We start from the raw sequence: 17,662 nt of genomic DNA on the forward strand, positions 1-17,662 counted from the left end.
CTGGGCCCTTCATTAACAATACTAAAATGTCAACATTATTATGTCTGATTTTAATGCACTGCATTTAAACAACTAAATTTGTTTTGGAATTATTCTGTGTACTTTTCTGCTTCTCTGGTACAGGTTATGCTGTTCTCTTTTCACTGTACTATAGTTAAATAATGACTGGTTTTACTTTAAAATGAAAAGACAAGACTTTTTTTATACCTCTCATCTGTCATTTCAAAAGACATTATGTAAATAATCTTGTATTAGGGATTATCCTCATGACTACTTGAGCAAAACACAATAAAAAAGAACTTTGACATGATCCAGCAAACCCAGCAAACTAAATACAGTGCTGAGCAGGTGTATCATTTAGAGCAGGGTCATCCCAGGCACTGCACTGCAGCTGTGCTCCACAGAAGTTACCTGAGGTTCTGGTATTAATACCTGACTCAGTGTGATCATTTGAAGAATATTCTGGTAGAAAATTTTATGAGGTAGAAAACTCATAATGGAGTCACTCCTGTGTTTTCTGGTAACTTCAGACCAGCCTCCACCAGCCTCAGCCCAGTTTTACTGGCCCTTTAATGGAGGCATTGAAACAAAACCCTGTTTTACTGGAGAGTACAGAAGTGACTAGCACTGGTTTTCTGAAGGTCTGTGGTATCACAGCCCAGCCTGGGAGCAGGAGGCATGCTGAGTAAGTGCAGCTGTTTTTTCTACTGAGAAACTAATGTTCAAATGCTGGGTTACACTACATAAACACACCAGGCTCCTGGGGAACAGCTCTTCACCCAAACGCACCTTCTCTAGATGCACTGCATGGTTTCCATTAGCAGTGGCACTAGTAAATAAAGAAAAAGACTAAGGGCTACAAACAAATTATATGTATTTATTGGAATTTTAATCCACTATTTGTTTCTAAGGCTGCATGACAGCCTTAGGATGGGTGCATTTGCAGGCACAGGCTGGGAACACTGTACCTTCCCATGTTAGAAGCAAGGCTTGGAAGGACCTCCTTCCCTTCACTCTTTTGGTGTCATTCTGGTTAAATTCCTATCTATCTGTATAAATGTAATATATCAGGGTACCATAAAGCCACCCCAACCTTAGAGGCCTCAATGAGAAGCTCTGAACTGCAATTTTCCTTCAGGAGCTTCAGTGTCTGAACTGCATCTGTGCCAGAGGCTTGCAGCAGCCTCTGGAAATATCTGCCCCATCTCCATTTCCCTATACATTCAAGTAAATATAGATTTCTTCTTAGAAAAATGAAGAAAAATTAAGCAACAGGATTGAAAGTAAACAGAATTTCTCACAATCTTCAAGTTGTTTCATACTTAGTCTATAAACAAGAATTACCACTATTTCAGATCCTTTTGAAATATATTATAGTACTCAACAGTAAGAACCCAAAACTTCGATTTGTGATAACAACATTGCAGCATTTTGATGATTATTATAGGGAATTATTTTTAAAGGGAACAGTAATGTTTATGCTGTGTTCACTATCAATAGACAGTTTTATATGCAGGCTCGTGAACCAAAATCTCCCACCTGATGAGTCATTTTCCTCTAATAGTAAAACAACAAATTAAAACTCATGTGATTGAAGGTGGTTGAACTGTATAAAACGACCAGGCTGACAAATGTATAAAACCCTCAGCAACCATTTGTGTCTAACAAAACTTTACAGAATTAGCACAGAGCAGCCTCAGCAACAGCCTTGTTAGACGTCACAGGATCACAGAATGGGTTTGGTTGGGAGGGACCTCAATGATGATCTACTGCCACGTCCCCAGCCTTGGGCAGGGACACCTTCCAACAGACAAGGCTGCTCAGAGCAGCATCCACTGTTGTTCCCATCAGGAGCGCTTTGTTGAGGCTGAAATCACAGTTAAATGAAGGTTAAAAAACTACTGTCTGTACAATGGGAAGTATTTTTCATTCTAATATTCTTGGTGTAGAAGGAGATTGAAATTATAGGTGCAGTCACAATAATGACCAAAGGGAGGACACAAAGAAGATTTAGATTTGATCTTGAGGTATGAGGGATTCACATGGCATGTAGTATGATTAGTTCAGACATCATCACTAAAATATTAATGAATTCTGATGCCATTCATTATCTTAAAGCAGAACAAGCTGAAATTTTAGATATATTTAATTCCAGCTAAGATAGTTGGTGGTAATTTTAATAAAAAAACAACTGTCAAATAACAGCAAATTGTATTAATAACTGATTGGTTTAATTAATCTTTTTTTACAAAATTATATATTGACATCTGCAAATGAAGCCATTTGAGAAGTCAGATTAGTAATGTTTTATGGACTGGTTTCAGGTGCTTGACAGCTTAAGAGCAACACTTTTTTTTTGCCATTTTGCCAACAGAGATCTGATCCAATGACCTTTTGCTGAGTTACTTGGAACCAGTCCTTTGTCTTGGTCTTTGTGAAGATGTGACACTGAAGTGCATGCCTATGGCCTCTCTGTCTGTTCTCAGAGCAGTCCTGGATTGCCAGCTTTTTGAAGCAAAGGCATTCAAGAAATTATCTTTGAAGGAATCAAATCAAATCTAACCACAGCTAATTTTTAAACTTAATATACTTCCTTGTGTACAGTGCTAAGCACTCCTTAAACAATCTGGTTTTGCAAGATCCATGAGAAATTACAAGTACCACTCTCCCCATGCAACACAGGAGTTAAGTGGAGGAAATTACGGCTAGGCCGGGACCCAGAGCTGGGATAGGTATGCAATGGTCAGTCATAACCACAATAGTGGAAGCTACGTTTTCCTAATTCTCAGCTCTGTCCTTCTTACAGAAACTGCTCACTAATGAAGGAGGAAAGCCCTGACCCCTTGTGATGACATCCTGACTGACTCACATTTCAGCCTGCTCAATTAATACAAGCTTAGACTAAGATCACTTATTCAAAGAGCAACAGCTCCACTAGGAGAATGAGTATCTCACATTATTGAAGAGGTGCTCAATGCTTCACGCTGTGGGCTGAGATTTGGAGGGATTTAAGAGATTTAAAACGCCATGGGGGGTATTAAATTCATCTGTTGTCAGGGGTTGGGAAAGGCTGGTTTTACTGATGTCCCAGAGGTGTCCTTCTACCATTCCCAGGAGAGCTGTGGATTGCAGTCTGGACCATGCTATGCCTCAGCAGGAAGCCTCACACAGAAATTTGGTGTAGCTTGTGGGCAACCACCTGGAGCAAGGCATGAAATAAGAAAGCACATCCATGGTGAAAAAGCCTAGTTTCAAAATGTCCCCTGAAGGGGAAGAAGGACAGGTCTGTGGTCACCAGGTATAAACCCCATTCAGGCCTCAGAGCGTGTTGATGGGGTCACAGTCACACATCAAAACCCTGCTACTGCAGCTCCTTTCTGTGCAAGCAATCTCATAGCACTGAACATTAGCAACTGAATATTAACTGCAACAGAAATGTGAATGTTATCTTTCCACAGTTTGCATGACTAACAAGGGCTACAAAGTCCTCTGGATCCCTCTCTCCCTTAGGTCACTTACTATTCATTGCCTTCTGTTTATCCTGGGGTTAGAGACCTAACTCCCTCAGCCTTTGCTTCTGGGCTTCCTCCCTTTTGTAGCAACACTTCTTTTATGAAATAAAACCTTTCTTTCCTCTTTAAAGCCATACATTTCAGTCAAATAGACATTTTTTCTCAAACAAATACGTTTTTTTCTCTGCTTACAGGGATGTACTGCTGTACTGCTGTACTGCTTACAGGGATGTTCACACACATGTTAGCTGGTAAAATGTATGTTACTATGCAGTGGATCAGGCTTCTTTAGACAAAAGAGAGACATAAAGAAAAAAAGTAAGTGAAATATTGACATTTATATTCGGCACCAGGCTTAAAGGACCTCAGATTTAATCAAAATATTTTTTCTAAAAAGCATACTCACTGTAATCAGATTACAGTACCCCTCAATTTCTTTCAGTTGCTATATTTGTATGTATGGAGACAGAATCACTTCAGCATCACTACAAGAGATACTCCATTGTTTTAAAATCTTACTCTTTACATGCATGCTGGCTACATTCCATGTCTTGTCCTTCATATTGAATTTGGAGGTGGTCAGGCAGCACGTTTGCACGTGCAAACCTGCCCAGGAAGCCATTCAAGTTAAGGAAGGCACACAGAACTGTAACATGTCAGCATGTTTACCCTCCTTGTCTGCAAAAATGTGGGATTAGCCAATATAACCAAATATACAGTAAACCACATTTAGAAAATCTGAAACAAATGGTCAGTATACCAGTTTTTAAGGGCCTTTTATTTAACATCCCATCCTCGGAAATTTAGTACAACTATAGCTCTTTCTGGTTTCTTGCAGGTTTATGATAACTATATTATAACAGTATCCTGTAGAAATCACTTATGTGATATAAAATGTGCAGGTCTAGCCAGACATATTTTTTGGGGAAAAAAAAGAAAATTAAAATAACAGGATTAGCTGGGTCTTTGCCTGCCAGGCCTCGAAACCAAGAATTTACTACCAAAAAACAAAAAAGAATGTCCTATTTTATTATTTTTTTTATAACTTAAAGGAACAATAGCCAACTTATTTAAAATTCAAAGCAGAAATGCTAATGGCTAAACAATAGTGAATCATCAGATCTAAAGCCAGAAAAGTATGTTTACTTCAATTTATCTCAATGGAATGTACATGTTAATTGCTTGTTAGGGCAAACTCCAAGCTGTTGTACCAGAAACTGAAACTAAGGTGAAGAAAGCTGTAATATTATGCTTAAACAAAGCCAATTTTTAGGAAGCTGGAGTTCCAGAGTAGCTGGTGCCCAGGAGATGTCCTGAAAATAACTGCCTCTACTCCTTTTTATTGTACTTCTAGCTGCAATGAGGTACAGTGCAAAGACCTCATGACAGAAACACAGGGAAAACGTCCTCCAAATAAATAAATAAATACATTTGATGGCTCTTCTTGCCTATCAAAGGTAGAAAGTTATTTTGCACTGGTATTAAGTCTCCCAAAAATACTACCACTAGATATTAAAAATATGAAAAAACCACAAAAATGTCATAGTCTGATTTCTGGGATGTACAGGTCAAAGTGTCTTTCAGAGCAGCATTTTTCTTCTCTGCCAAGAGCTGTAAGGCAGTGCAGCTAATCAGACAGAATATTAGAGCTGCTGCAGATCTCTTAAATCCTCTTTCCTTCTTTTACTACATCTCAGTATGGAAACTTTTAAGTTCCTGATACTTTTGCCACCGACTCAGACCGTTTATCCATAAAATGAGGCTAGTGATAGCTTGCAAAATAAGCCTTTTATTTTGAGTATTTCTATTTTGATATGCAAAGGATGTGTATTTATGTATCAGCAGTGATGGAACTGTTATTTTACACTGTTTGTCCTTTTTAGTTTTTAAGGGAAAAATTATACCATAGGCAGTATCAAACATTTTCATTTGCTTTTTCATTTCATTTGCTTCAACCTATGGAGATAGGTTGAAGCTGTGAATAAATAGAATTAATTTTAGAACTTCAGCTGACTGGAGAAAACACAAGAAATACAATTTTTAATTGAAGTTGCTGAAGTGAATAGGAAACTGAAGGCATAATAAAGACGTTTCTGTACTGAGAATTGTTTTTCCACCTGCCCGGATATATATTTATGTTCCCTGGCTTGAGAAATATTGCAGTGTGTTATTTCACAGAACCTTGCCCTAATTTCTGTTTTCCCTTTTTCCCTGGAGGCACTGCAGGAGCACCCTGGGGGGGGACTATATGAGTATGAGAAATTCAAGACAGGTCTTGGTTTCAGTTTCATGAGAAACAAAAAGGATTGTTGAACTACCTTGTAAGAAAACTGACTGCAATTGGGACTGGAAGGATGAGGTGCAAGTGCTGAAGCGTTTTGCTGTGAGTACAGTTCCGGACATAAAAGGTGTAGAAAAGAAGAAAATGATGGTGAAGTTTCTTGATGCTTGACCTGTCTTTCAGAAAACTAGAGTGGCAAAACTTGGCTGTAAATGAGCCAATTCCCTCAACTCTGAACTTCACCCACAGTGCCGTATTTTTAAATCTCAAAGCTTTCCCTCATGGTGGGGATGAAATAAGGATGAGTAATTTCTCAGGACATAGTGTGTAGGAGCTACCAGTCTATCATACAGAGTGAACGTGCTTCCTCAGAAGAAATTCATGACCTACTTCCTTGATACAGTCTGCTTCATCAGAACTCTCTCCTGGCTGAGAAAGTATCTATGGTCTTTCTCCACAATCTCCCTGTCTTCTACAGGATCATGCAGCACCAAATTAATTTTGCTGCCTTTTCCTTCTCTGCTTATTATTGCTGGGTCTTTGATCAGCCTGAGCATAGATGCAGGTGAGAAAATCAGTCAAAAAAATTATAATTAGGGAAGAGGTCAGTGACTAAAGATAGCATAGAGGAAGAACTGGAGATTTTGCCTACCTCTGCCTTAAGATCTGAGGTGCTCACTCACTCTGATTCTCCTCCAAACAAATGTGTTATTCTCACTTTGCTATATTTTTGAAATTGCATGGGACATTTCTTGACAGGCATGTACATTTTCCTTTCAAATAAAGCTCAGGACCTTGCAGGTAATTCCTACCACAGTCCAGATTTCTGTCAACTCTCTGACAGGTCCTGTAACACTTGACAAGAGTGGAACTGGGTAGAAAAACAAATCAAAAGGGTTAGGTTTACTAAAAGACTGGTGCACATAGCCCAGACTGAAGTCAATAACCTTGTCTGTGGAAATCACAGAGAATGGGGAATGCACCTTTGTTGGAAACAGTAAGGAGATCAATATTGTCTTTTTGAGGAAGGTACAGTGGTGTAACCTTCCTTGCTTTGTAAAATGATCACAAACTCATCTAAGCCAGAAAGAATTGTGATTTGAAACCCTGTCTTGCATCTCACAGGCAAAGAGTGGCTAACAGGGAAATGGAAAAGCTTCTCCTCCTACTGCTGTTTAATGTGCCCTCCTGAGTACCCAGGGACGCAGATATCATGGAGTCAGAAAGGAGGAAGATGCTCTGAGCCCATCAGTGTAGTCCTTGGGAGGGCAGGGCACTGGCTTCTGGGCCCCAAACCCTGGCACTCTTCCACATTCTCACTGCCCTCTTTGGAATACTTTGTATGCAAGAAGGGGTTGTATCTTTTATTCTCTATGAAATATGCTCTTTCTTTAATTTATCAAAAAGGTGGCTTAGTTTCTGCATTCCCATTTTGAAATGGTATTTATTATTAAACAGTGAGGCAAAGAGCTTACATCGAGCTAAAAATGAAATAGTGCCTTTCTATCGGGATATCTTAATGACTTTTCTAACACTAATTTTTACATAGTAGGTTATTTGACTTACAATTAATGGTAAGCATACAAACAGTGAATGTTAAGTACTGCCCTGCAGGTAATGGGTCAGATCATTAGCCAAAAGTTTAAAAATTCTGCAGCAGATGTCCATGGAAATGAAAAAAACCAGCAAAAGTACATAAATGCCACTCACCTGAATGAAACCACTGTCTTGCCTGTGCCATGTACTTGTGTGACTGAGAGGCAGAGGATACAGACAGCCAAAGCACGTGGCCAGATGGCGAACTGTGTTTCCAGCCATGAGCAGCACTGGTGTACTAAAGCATTTTAAAACTGTTTCAAGCATTAAAGTAATTTCTGCACTATGCAAAAGAGCTAACAAGAAAAGAACATGTAATTTACTCACAATAATTGCAGTCTCCCTGGTTTTCTAAGCAAATACTCTGTGCTTCATTTTTTCAAGGTGGAATGATATAAAAAGTTACTCTGTGAGTAACATGTGTTAGTTGATAAAATGTATGTTACTATGCAGTGGATCAGACTTCTTTAGACAAAAGAGACCCATAAAGAAAAAAAGTGAAATATTGACATTTATATTTAGCACCAGGCTTAAAAGACCTCAGATTTAATTTAATATATGCTAGGTACTAGCAGCACTATTAATATCTCTCTTTGAACTTACCAGCTGCCTGCTCAATATTGTAAAGTATGCTGTTTCCTTACACAGAAATAACATTACAAGGTTTAGAATCCCCTCCATCTCATTTCTGCAGAATAGCTGATGCTGGATTTTTGACCTACAGATTCATTTGCAGGGCAGATCATTACATTTAACTGATTACAGTACTACCTCAGAAGATGGTTTGTCAAAGTTCTTGAGGGTCATGAGAAAATAAATTGCATAAATCTCACGCAGCCTATTTCTCCCTCCACACATTACATAGAATGATGGAAATATGACTTCATGTTAATCGTATTCTGCCTAATGTGGTCATTCATATTAAATATAATACTTAACCTTTCTGGAACGCAGCACCAGAAATTGTATTTATGTCAAGAAAAGGAAGTACAGTGGCTTAGTAGAAAATATGTGCAGTCTTCTGACTGAAAATGCAAGTTATTTTTAGACTACATAAAAACCCATGCAGTTTCTGTGTTACATGGAAAAGCTGTCTGATCAATCTTGTACCTGTTTCCAATGGGCCAAGTATAAAAAATGGTTAAGTATTTAAGATTTAGAGAATCAGAGATGATTCACAGGAAAATACATTCCCATCCCTAAAGCAGATGAAGGAATTCACTTACAATAGCTTAATCATGTAATACCACCTCAGGCTTGATTTTACTTTCTGTGTGTATGTGCTGTTCAGAGCCAAACTATGGGGAAAGGGGTAGATATGCTTTGCCTTTTAGTCTGGAGGCTGTGAAAGAAGAGCAAAGTTTGCTGGGGGGAAAGGTGCATATTTTGTCTTTAAAACTGATCACTTTGTTTTGAAGGGTTTCAAAATACACAAAGCTCTACTTTGATTATTTACAGAAGAACCTTTCCTGTTGGCCAAGTCCATCTAAAGCAGGATTAATATTGCAGACATGTACTTTACTCCAGATCAGTGCCAAGAAGTCCTATGGAGCCATTCCTGATATGACCCCAAATCCACTTATATTAGAGGGAGTTCTTGCTTGGATGGTTTTAAAATCAGATACAGAGTGAGAGGAAAAGTAATAATTTGGTATTTCTTTCTTGGAATTTACTTTACTGGAAGAAGTGGACTGTTCTGCCATGTCTGGCTCCACGTATTTATCCTCATTCACTTAAAAACAAACACATAAAAATAAATAGATCTGTGTCCTGGGGGAAAATTAAATACTGAAATGCCCAAGCACAGAAAACTTGTGCTGAATTACCCAAAAGCACTGGGTCCTTAGCAAACCCCCTGAACAGTATGTTTTACTATAGATACATTTGACTGACTTTTGCCTCCCTAACTTGAAGTGTGTGGAGAATTTCCCAGGAAAGCAAAAGCAAAATAAAACTTAGGCATTCCAGACCTTGTGTGTACTTAGTTTTTACATTAGGAATAAACCTTAAAGTAACAACAGAACTGAAACTGGAGTTGATGAGATCCAGCAGAGCAGTAATAATATAATTTGGAATTTTCTCTGATCTGGAATGCACTCAAAATTAATTATCAACCATTTGTACTAAGAAGAGAGACAGCAGCAATATATTTCATGGAACAATTAAAGAATGCATTATACTGAAGAACACAAAGACACAAACACTTGAAACATGCCACTCCATAATTTACCGTACTTCCTCTTCAATTTCAGTGTGATTTAAGGACATGCCAAATATTTTAAATTGCTAATATTCTTTTAAAATCCTACTGAAATTCCAAATTTATAATGATAGATTCTTTAGGTCTGTGGAAGTTGAAAGAGTGTTATGCTTCCCTAGGAGCTGTTCAGGAAGGGATTCCTGTGTTGCTCCTGAATTCAGGCCTGTCAGTCGCTTCCTCCTGCCCTTGCCCTAGACTGAAAGTGCAGAAAAGAGCTTTTACACATCCCCAATAGGTCTGTGGAAAGAGGAGCTGCAGAAATTCTCTGTGGGTACCTCAGCAGACCAGTGAAATCACAAAGCTTGATGCAAGAGCTCAGGTTACATTTGTTTAGATGTGGCATCTCTTGAGGACGTGGTGAGACCCAATTCAAAATATTTGGTGATTCTTTATCTCGGAGTGGTCACCTGTTCTCTATCAGTAAACAAGGAAGAGAACTGGTTACGGATGCCATGAACAGATTCAGATTAAGAACAAGCTGCTGGCAATTTGAGAGGGCTAATGTAAATTTCAGGTGCTGTTCAGAGTACATTGAGAATGTTTTTAATATTCTTTGGCCCAGATGTTTTAAATGATAGGTGGAGATAACCTTTAAAGTTTGCACAATCCCAAGCATTAATTGAGCAAACCTTTACAGGTAACAGACTGACCTTTAATTTCCATTTATCTTTTTCATTTTACAGTCTTTCAGGACATAGTCATGCAAGGACAGCAGTTCAGGCAGATGGAAAAGCACCTATGTTTATAATTTTCAGGATGTATGTAAATTTAAAGGTTCCAGTGATGCGCTAAATCAGTTTTTTCTTTGGTATTGTTGTGCAATATAGAGTTTAAACAGTTCACAATTTAATAAATATACTGCATTTCAGTCTTCCCATGTAGATTCCAAAGACAAGAAATCTGCATAAAATTTGTACAAAAAGTATTTTCCACTCATAAATGAGTCTTCATAAATTATTCTGTAGATCAAAAATAGCACAATATGTATTTACCTACAGTAAAAGCTATGAGTATTTAAATAATTTAAATGATAATATAATAGGCACTGATTTTATACGCAGAAAAAACCCTACACAAAAACCACAACCTAACAAATAACCCCAGCTTAACCAAAATCCAAACAACTTCCCTCTCCCTTACCTGAATCAAGTATTAGTAGAGGTTAGGCAGCAGTTAAGGGAAGAACTGTACATTCCCAAAATCAGTGTTGACAGGAAATTGGTTTTGTATTTTTATCAGAACAGTCTCCTCCTTGTGCTTATGTGTTAATTTTGATTGTATTGTTTCATATTTGGAGAAAAGCTTGGGACTTCCAACTCATTCACTGCACTAATTTAAGGACTGAATTTCATTTTCTCTCCATTCGATATTACAATGCAGGCAAAAATTGCCATAAAAAAACCACTTTCTAAAATCAGTATATATCAAGTAGCTAATTCTGAATAGTTCCATTTAATCCCAGATCTGTGTCTCAATTCAAAAAGTGGAAAAAGTGGTAATTGATAACTAAAAAAAACAAAACAAAAAAAACAAAAAAAACCCCAAACAAACAAAAAAAAAAAAAACCCAAAAAACCCCACCAGCTGAGAAGTGGCACATTTTATAGAACTTTCTCAAGAAATGGCAGGTTGCCCAAAGCCTGCAGTGCCAAAGTCAATTTTTCATTATGTTACTATAAATTAAAAATAATTATGCCTGCTGCAATAGAATCATCTCCAATTTTTGTTGTAAATGAAATAAGCCTCATCTCACTATGGTACAACAGAGAGAAAAAGAAATGTGCATAAACAGATTTCTGTGGTTTTGCCAGTCTAGTCACTGGGAGTGCTACTACTTTGGCCCATACTTGGAAAACTGAAATAAACATTGAAGTCATTGGCTTACTGCAACCTCTTTGCTAACTGTTTCATTCTGTTTAAAAATTCTGATTCAGCTTGATTTCTTTAGCAACAATATCAGGCAGGCAGTTTTTAAGAGCTTCAAGACTCTGAGCTGCTAAAATATGCAGCAATAGTATGTGACAAGGTTTTCTTCACTATCAGAGATTTTACAAATCATGTCTAAGGACACTGGGTGTTGCTACATGAACCTCCATGCCCTTCTGTTCCAACTCTAGTTTTTTCATCAAAGGGAAGATAGAAAGTGGAAAAATAAACCCAGAAAACTAAATATAGTCACACAAGATGAAAGCTACCCAAACTCTCTAGAGATCTGGGCCAGTGTGTGCTTGTGAAAAATAGTGCCATGACAGCATCAAACCCAGCCCAGACTCTGTACTCCAGATGCTGGGTTCTTATGGTGAAGCCTTTGTTCTCTGGGGCTATAAAGCTAAACAAGAAAGTGAGGCAATCAGGTGAATGAATAAGAGCCAGAGAGATGGTTGTAAGGGTGTGATAGAGGTACAGAATGACACGTGCTACAGATTGTTCCTTGTCTGATCTTTGGCATGGAGAGAAGTGATCTCCAGCCTTCACAGCAGGCATGTGTCCTGCTGTGACACAATTTGTATCCTTTCCATCCCACTGGATACAGTTCACAAAATCTTTAACATTCTTCACTTAAAAAAATAATCAGGGACTTGCAGTTTTTTCTCTGCCTTACTATTACAAGACTAAGATTTAGAGCTGACTTAGCTATGTTTAGACACAAATGAGAAAAACTTTGTACTTTTTGTAAAGTATTTTCTTGGCAAATATAGTATAGAAAGTAAAATTTGGGATAGTGAAAGCATGGTGTTAAGACTGTTTTGCGTTGAAGTCTAGCAAGTGACCATGGAGAGAATAATCAGTTGCACATCAGTATATCAGAGGGGACCCTATCACTCTCTACAACTTCCTGAAAGGTGGTTGTAGTCAGGTGGGGATTGGTCTCTTTCTCCAGGCAACAACTGACAGAACCAGAGGACACAGTCATGTTCTGTGTCCTTGGCTGCACCAAGGGAAATATAGGTTGGATATTAGGAAAATTATTTTTACAGAAAGAGTGATCAAGTACAGGAATGGTCTGCCCAGGGAGGTGGTGGAGCCACCATCCCTGGATGTGTTTGAACAGAGACTGGATGTGGCACTCAGTGCCATGGTTTAGTTGAGGTGTTCGGGCATGGATTGGATTCAATGATCTTGAATGTCCCTTCCAGCCTAGTGATTCTGTGATATCACACACTCAGAGCCTCCTCAGGTTGTCACTGACCTCCAGTCTTTTCAGCCTCTAATACCTGCCATACTAAATTGTCCTGGGTTTGTGACATGAAACAGCAAATGCTGATCAGAGCAGATAGTTCTTTGCTGCTGCTGCTTTTTTGTCAGTCTTTCTAGGCCAGCTGATAATGCATGTGTGAGAAGTACCAAGAATTAATTAACTGTGAACTCCTTAAACAAGTTGTCAATAATTCTGTTGTGATAGAAGTACAGTCATACCCATCTTGCTATGAGGACTGATCATTAAAGATCCTTCTTTCCTCTCCACTAATACTGAGTAATCACTGTTAATCTACAGAGCTGCATAGGGAAATATTTGCACAGCAAATGCACAGCAACGATCATAAAGTATTTTAGAAAGAAGAAAATCACGCATTTGTTATTGAATCGTGCATGTTAGGACAGATAACATTATATTTTTCTTGTAAGGTAAAACATTATTTTTATACCCACAACAAAACATGGACCTGCAGAACTTTTCAAGCAATCTTCAAGCAGCTTCATGCGAGTCTTCTGCAGCTCAGGACTGTCCCATTCATCTGCTTCAACTCCCCAGTATAAGTCTATGACCTGGAAAACAGAATGCAACAGAGTTACTTATCATATGCTCTTTCTACCAATCACATTGAAAATGAGCTTTGCCAACATCCTGTGCACTAAGCTTTGCTCTTCAGTGTGGTAAAATGCAATGAGTTCTACATCCAGTCCTTACACAGACTGGCAAGGTTTCCTCATACAAATGAGAATTCCAGCCTCTTACTTTCCCTCCCAGATAGTCCCTCCTGAGACAGTCTCTCATTTCACAGTCATGTGGAGATTAGCATGACAAGATCTTGATTTGATGCAGCCTTTTATCTGGTACTAGATTGCATATAATGGGTAGATAAGAATAATGAGAAAGAATTGAAAAAAAATCCTGGCTCCATGAAAATTAATGGGAATCTCACTGTGAATCACAGTCAAGATCATGACTTGACACACAGTGCCATTTGTATCCACAGGATACAAACTCATCCTGTGCACATGGCTCAAAAGAAAGAATAACAATGGTTTCACATTATCATACTTCCTTAGTTAGCTGATCCTCGCACTTTGGAAGCAGAGATTGTAAAGATATGCAGTGGCAGAGAGCTTGCTGTCCAGCCTTTCATATTTAGCTACAGACTCAGATTTATGACCCTAATTAGTTACAAACAGGCTCCTGGAAGAAACGATTCATATTATACTTATTTGAACAAATTAAGTGATGACTTGTGATTTCATTTTAACTAAAAGGCTAAATTCTTACATTGGGAAATCAAATTTAAAAAGATAGTGATCATATGTATGAATTACTTTTGGAACAAAACTCATGGTACAGGCCACTAATCTCTCATTTACTACTGATTCTTAACATCTTGTATGCAATTTTAACAAAAAAAGTCTAAATAGATAATTAAAAAAAACCCAATCAAAATTGTGTTAATACATGGTTAGCTGTTGTCCAAACAGATTATAAAATTAGTCTGAAGATTTAATATGAGAACTAATAATGAGTTGATGTAAAACTAAATTTCAGCAGTTTTTCAGCTGGTTAATCTTGGGAATTTTCTCCTACCAATACCAAAGTGTAAGACCAAATCCTAGAGCTATTTACGCTGATGTGTAATTGCAGTATCAATAGTTTGATTGATTATTTCTGCCTTAAAAGTTTGTGACTCATGTCAGTGTTGGCTGCAGCAGGCACAAGGTTACCAAACATGACAGGTAGTGTCCTGTGTGACTCATGAGGAGTGAAAAAACCCAGGTATGGAATGCATTGACTGTAAATGAAGGTATTGAGTGCATTTTCTTGACAGTCTAAGTGTAGCTTACACTGCCAAGAAAATACACTCAATATCTTTACTTTTTACAGAAACACTGTTGAAAAATTTTGCAGGAACATGCATTTTCTGCTCTACAAAACTGCATTTCAAATAACCTTCCTATTTCCCTCACTTGCACAGATTTCTTTTCTGTCCTTTCTTTTTAGTCTCATTAGGAAAAAGAAGTGTTCCCTTCTTCCTCTCTACTTTCTGTTATTTATTAATGCAACTTTATTATCGAACTTCACATTGTATTAATCTGTGATTACTTGCGTGATGTATGATAAAACTTAAATATTCTCATTATAAAATCCTTCAGATACCAATCTTAGCATACAGTAAAAAATGTTTTAATTACTTGTTGAATGAATTTATTGTGCTGCTGTAGTTCTTCTGAAATGTGAAAGCAATTTTTATTTTAATTAACTGTTCAGAAATCACATTAATTTTGAAAATGTGAAGAAGAAGCTCCCTGGAGTACCAGACAATTGCAGGGGCTCAGCGGCTGTTTGCTATTTTATGGGGTATCAGTTTTGGTGCATAGTATCTTAACATGATACAATTTGATCCTGCAAGAGTAAATATTTTACCAAACAAACCCCTGAAGACACCAAAAATTTCTAAGTAAGGTCTCATCAGTTGATCATTATGCTAACTAAAATAAATAGGATTTACAAAATTAAAGAAATGGAACAAGGAGGCAGTTATATCTGATTCTGAAGCATGTTTTTACTTTTATTTGGAGAACTGTGTGCCAAACACTCAATCAAACTCTCAGCAAGGCTGCCAAGGTCATATGACAACTAGAGCCCTCTGCAAGAGTTCCTTACCCACCGTGGACTGACACTGCTCTGGTTCAGTCCCACACGAGTCACCTAACAAGAGACTCTTCATTCATAATTCAGTGTTTCCTTTTGCTTACTTTAGCTTTTGTCCTACCAATCCCACAGTTTCACAGATTTTGCTTAGGAGATAAAATTATTTCATTTTTATCACTTCCAAGAGCTTAAAAAAGAACTACAATTTCCATTCATGCAGAGTTCTACTTTCCTTCTACCATATATATGCTGTTGAAAATTATTTGAAACAGTTCATTGTTTTGAAGAAGAGTATGTTGCTAATTAACTATGTTTGGTTAGCCTCCCAGAATTTTCAATTACAACTGCTTTCTTTAACCTCTCCATCCTCTCCTGTAAAAGTACTGTGTTTCACGTCAAAACTACCACGAGCTCTGGAAGGATTTTTCTCAGCTTATTTGCTTTCTTAGCCAATATTTGCGTATTTTTCTGAAATATTTTCTGTTACAATGAAAAAAAAAAAGGCCATCAAGCTAACAAATTCATAGTGTGATTGAGGATAGCCAGTTCTGCTTCCACTCATGTGGTGATTATGTCCAGTAAGAGCTCCCACCAGATTGATGGCACCTCACAGATCTCAAGCTTTGCAACAACTGAAACAGTTTGGAGTGCAGCCAGGTGACTCAGTGAAACTTGCAGTAATGCATGTACTCAAATGCTTTTCATTTGGGTCATGATTTATTAGGTAGAGAGTGTCCTGAATAGTGCATTTGTGGTAGTCACACGTGAGGTAGTCCTTGCTTGGTCTGTAGAAGATTACATACCAGGATGAAAAGTTATGTGCTCTGCTCCGTACAGAGAAATATAAATTTACCCCTGTATCTGAAAATTACCTAATATTTTAACACTGCATGTAAAACTGTAGTCTTGACTTTGCATGCTAAGCTAAGAAATTTAGTGTATCGGAATAAGAAAAAATAAAGGTCTTACTAAAGTCTACCTCAGAGGCTCTTTCAAAAGGCTTTGCTACTTTTCCTTGGTTATTTTTGTACATCTTCCTACTTTGCTTCCCCAGAAATGTGATAGCTTTCTAGCAGTTTTCCAAACTGTGTCAGTAGAGCTGTCATTCAGACCTCATATCACATAAAGATGATGGTGTTGAAACTATATAATAAAATAATTTGCTTCCATGAATATCAAATAGAGTATGAATATCAACTAGAGTAAAGTTAATTGTTTGTCCCCTAGAGACTACATTACAATCTGTTTGAAGAAAGACATGCGTCCCCTCACAAAGAATTCAGTAGATTATGATCTACTTGGAAGAGACATTTGCTTCACCAAGAAGTCTCCTCAAAGATAACAGAAATAAGGGGTTGATATTTTTGATGAATGCCACATGGTAGTAATACAAGAAAAATATTATTTAAATATCTTTTGCTATTCTTTTCATGTACCACTGCAGCTGGGACTTCCCAATCAGCTGATGAGCTAGGACCTTCAGATGAAATTCTTTTATAGCCATAATCAAAAATCACTGGAATTTACCATCATGCAGATTCAGCAACTCCACTGTGACTCAGGGAATTAAAACCAAATATACTAATTTAAGAACTTGTTATTTTGATTAAAAACCAGCTGCATGTGCATCAAGAATAATACACTGGGAGGAACAGGATGTTGCATAAAAGGCATTAGCTGTTCCCAAGCTACACTCTGGAGAGATGAATTTTTGGGGTCACTAAGTATGCAAGGAAAATTTGTGGATGCAGAGCCAGAATTTTTGGAAGACTGAACAACATTTTTGCAACATCACAAGCTGTATTTGTTTATACTAGCAGAGAAATGGTTCCAGGCCTGCAGACATATGAAGGACTGTGAATTAGGACATACCAGATTTAAAGTACCAGTGACTTTAACAGTGATGCCAAACACACCTGTTTTAAATCAAATACAACTCTTATTACCAACTGGCTCCTGCCAAAGATGTGTATGAGCCTATGTCTTTCATAGAAAGAGAGGAAAACACAAACCTATTGAAGCAATGGGAATGCTACAGTTGACATTAAAGAAAGCAAGTTCCGTAGTATATAATCACAATAAAAAGACACCCTGTTAAATTCATTTTGGTAATCAGTTTTGGCATTCACCTGGTTAAATTATTTTCCACATTAC

The 17,662-nt window shown here is 37.6% G+C and overlaps 1 protein-coding gene across 1 annotated transcript in view; it reads right to left on the reverse strand.

The window, feature by feature from the left end:
• NWD2 (NACHT and WD repeat domain containing 2) overlaps window positions 1-17,662 on the reverse strand; it is a 51,392-nt gene that overhangs the window by 12,179 nt on the left and 21,551 nt on the right. The window contains exon 3 of the mRNA XM_063157443.1: window positions 13,300-13,416. Within this exon, the coding sequence (XP_063013513.1) occupies window positions 13,300-13,416 (117 nt within the window). The remainder of the gene's footprint in view (window positions 1-13,299; window positions 13,417-17,662) is intronic.

This window comes from Melospiza melodia, chromosome 5 (genome assembly GCF_035770615.1).
Source record: "Melospiza melodia melodia isolate bMelMel2 chromosome 5, bMelMel2.pri, whole genome shotgun sequence".
In the NCBI taxonomy this organism is placed as follows: Eukaryota; Metazoa; Chordata; class Aves; order Passeriformes; family Passerellidae; genus Melospiza; species Melospiza melodia.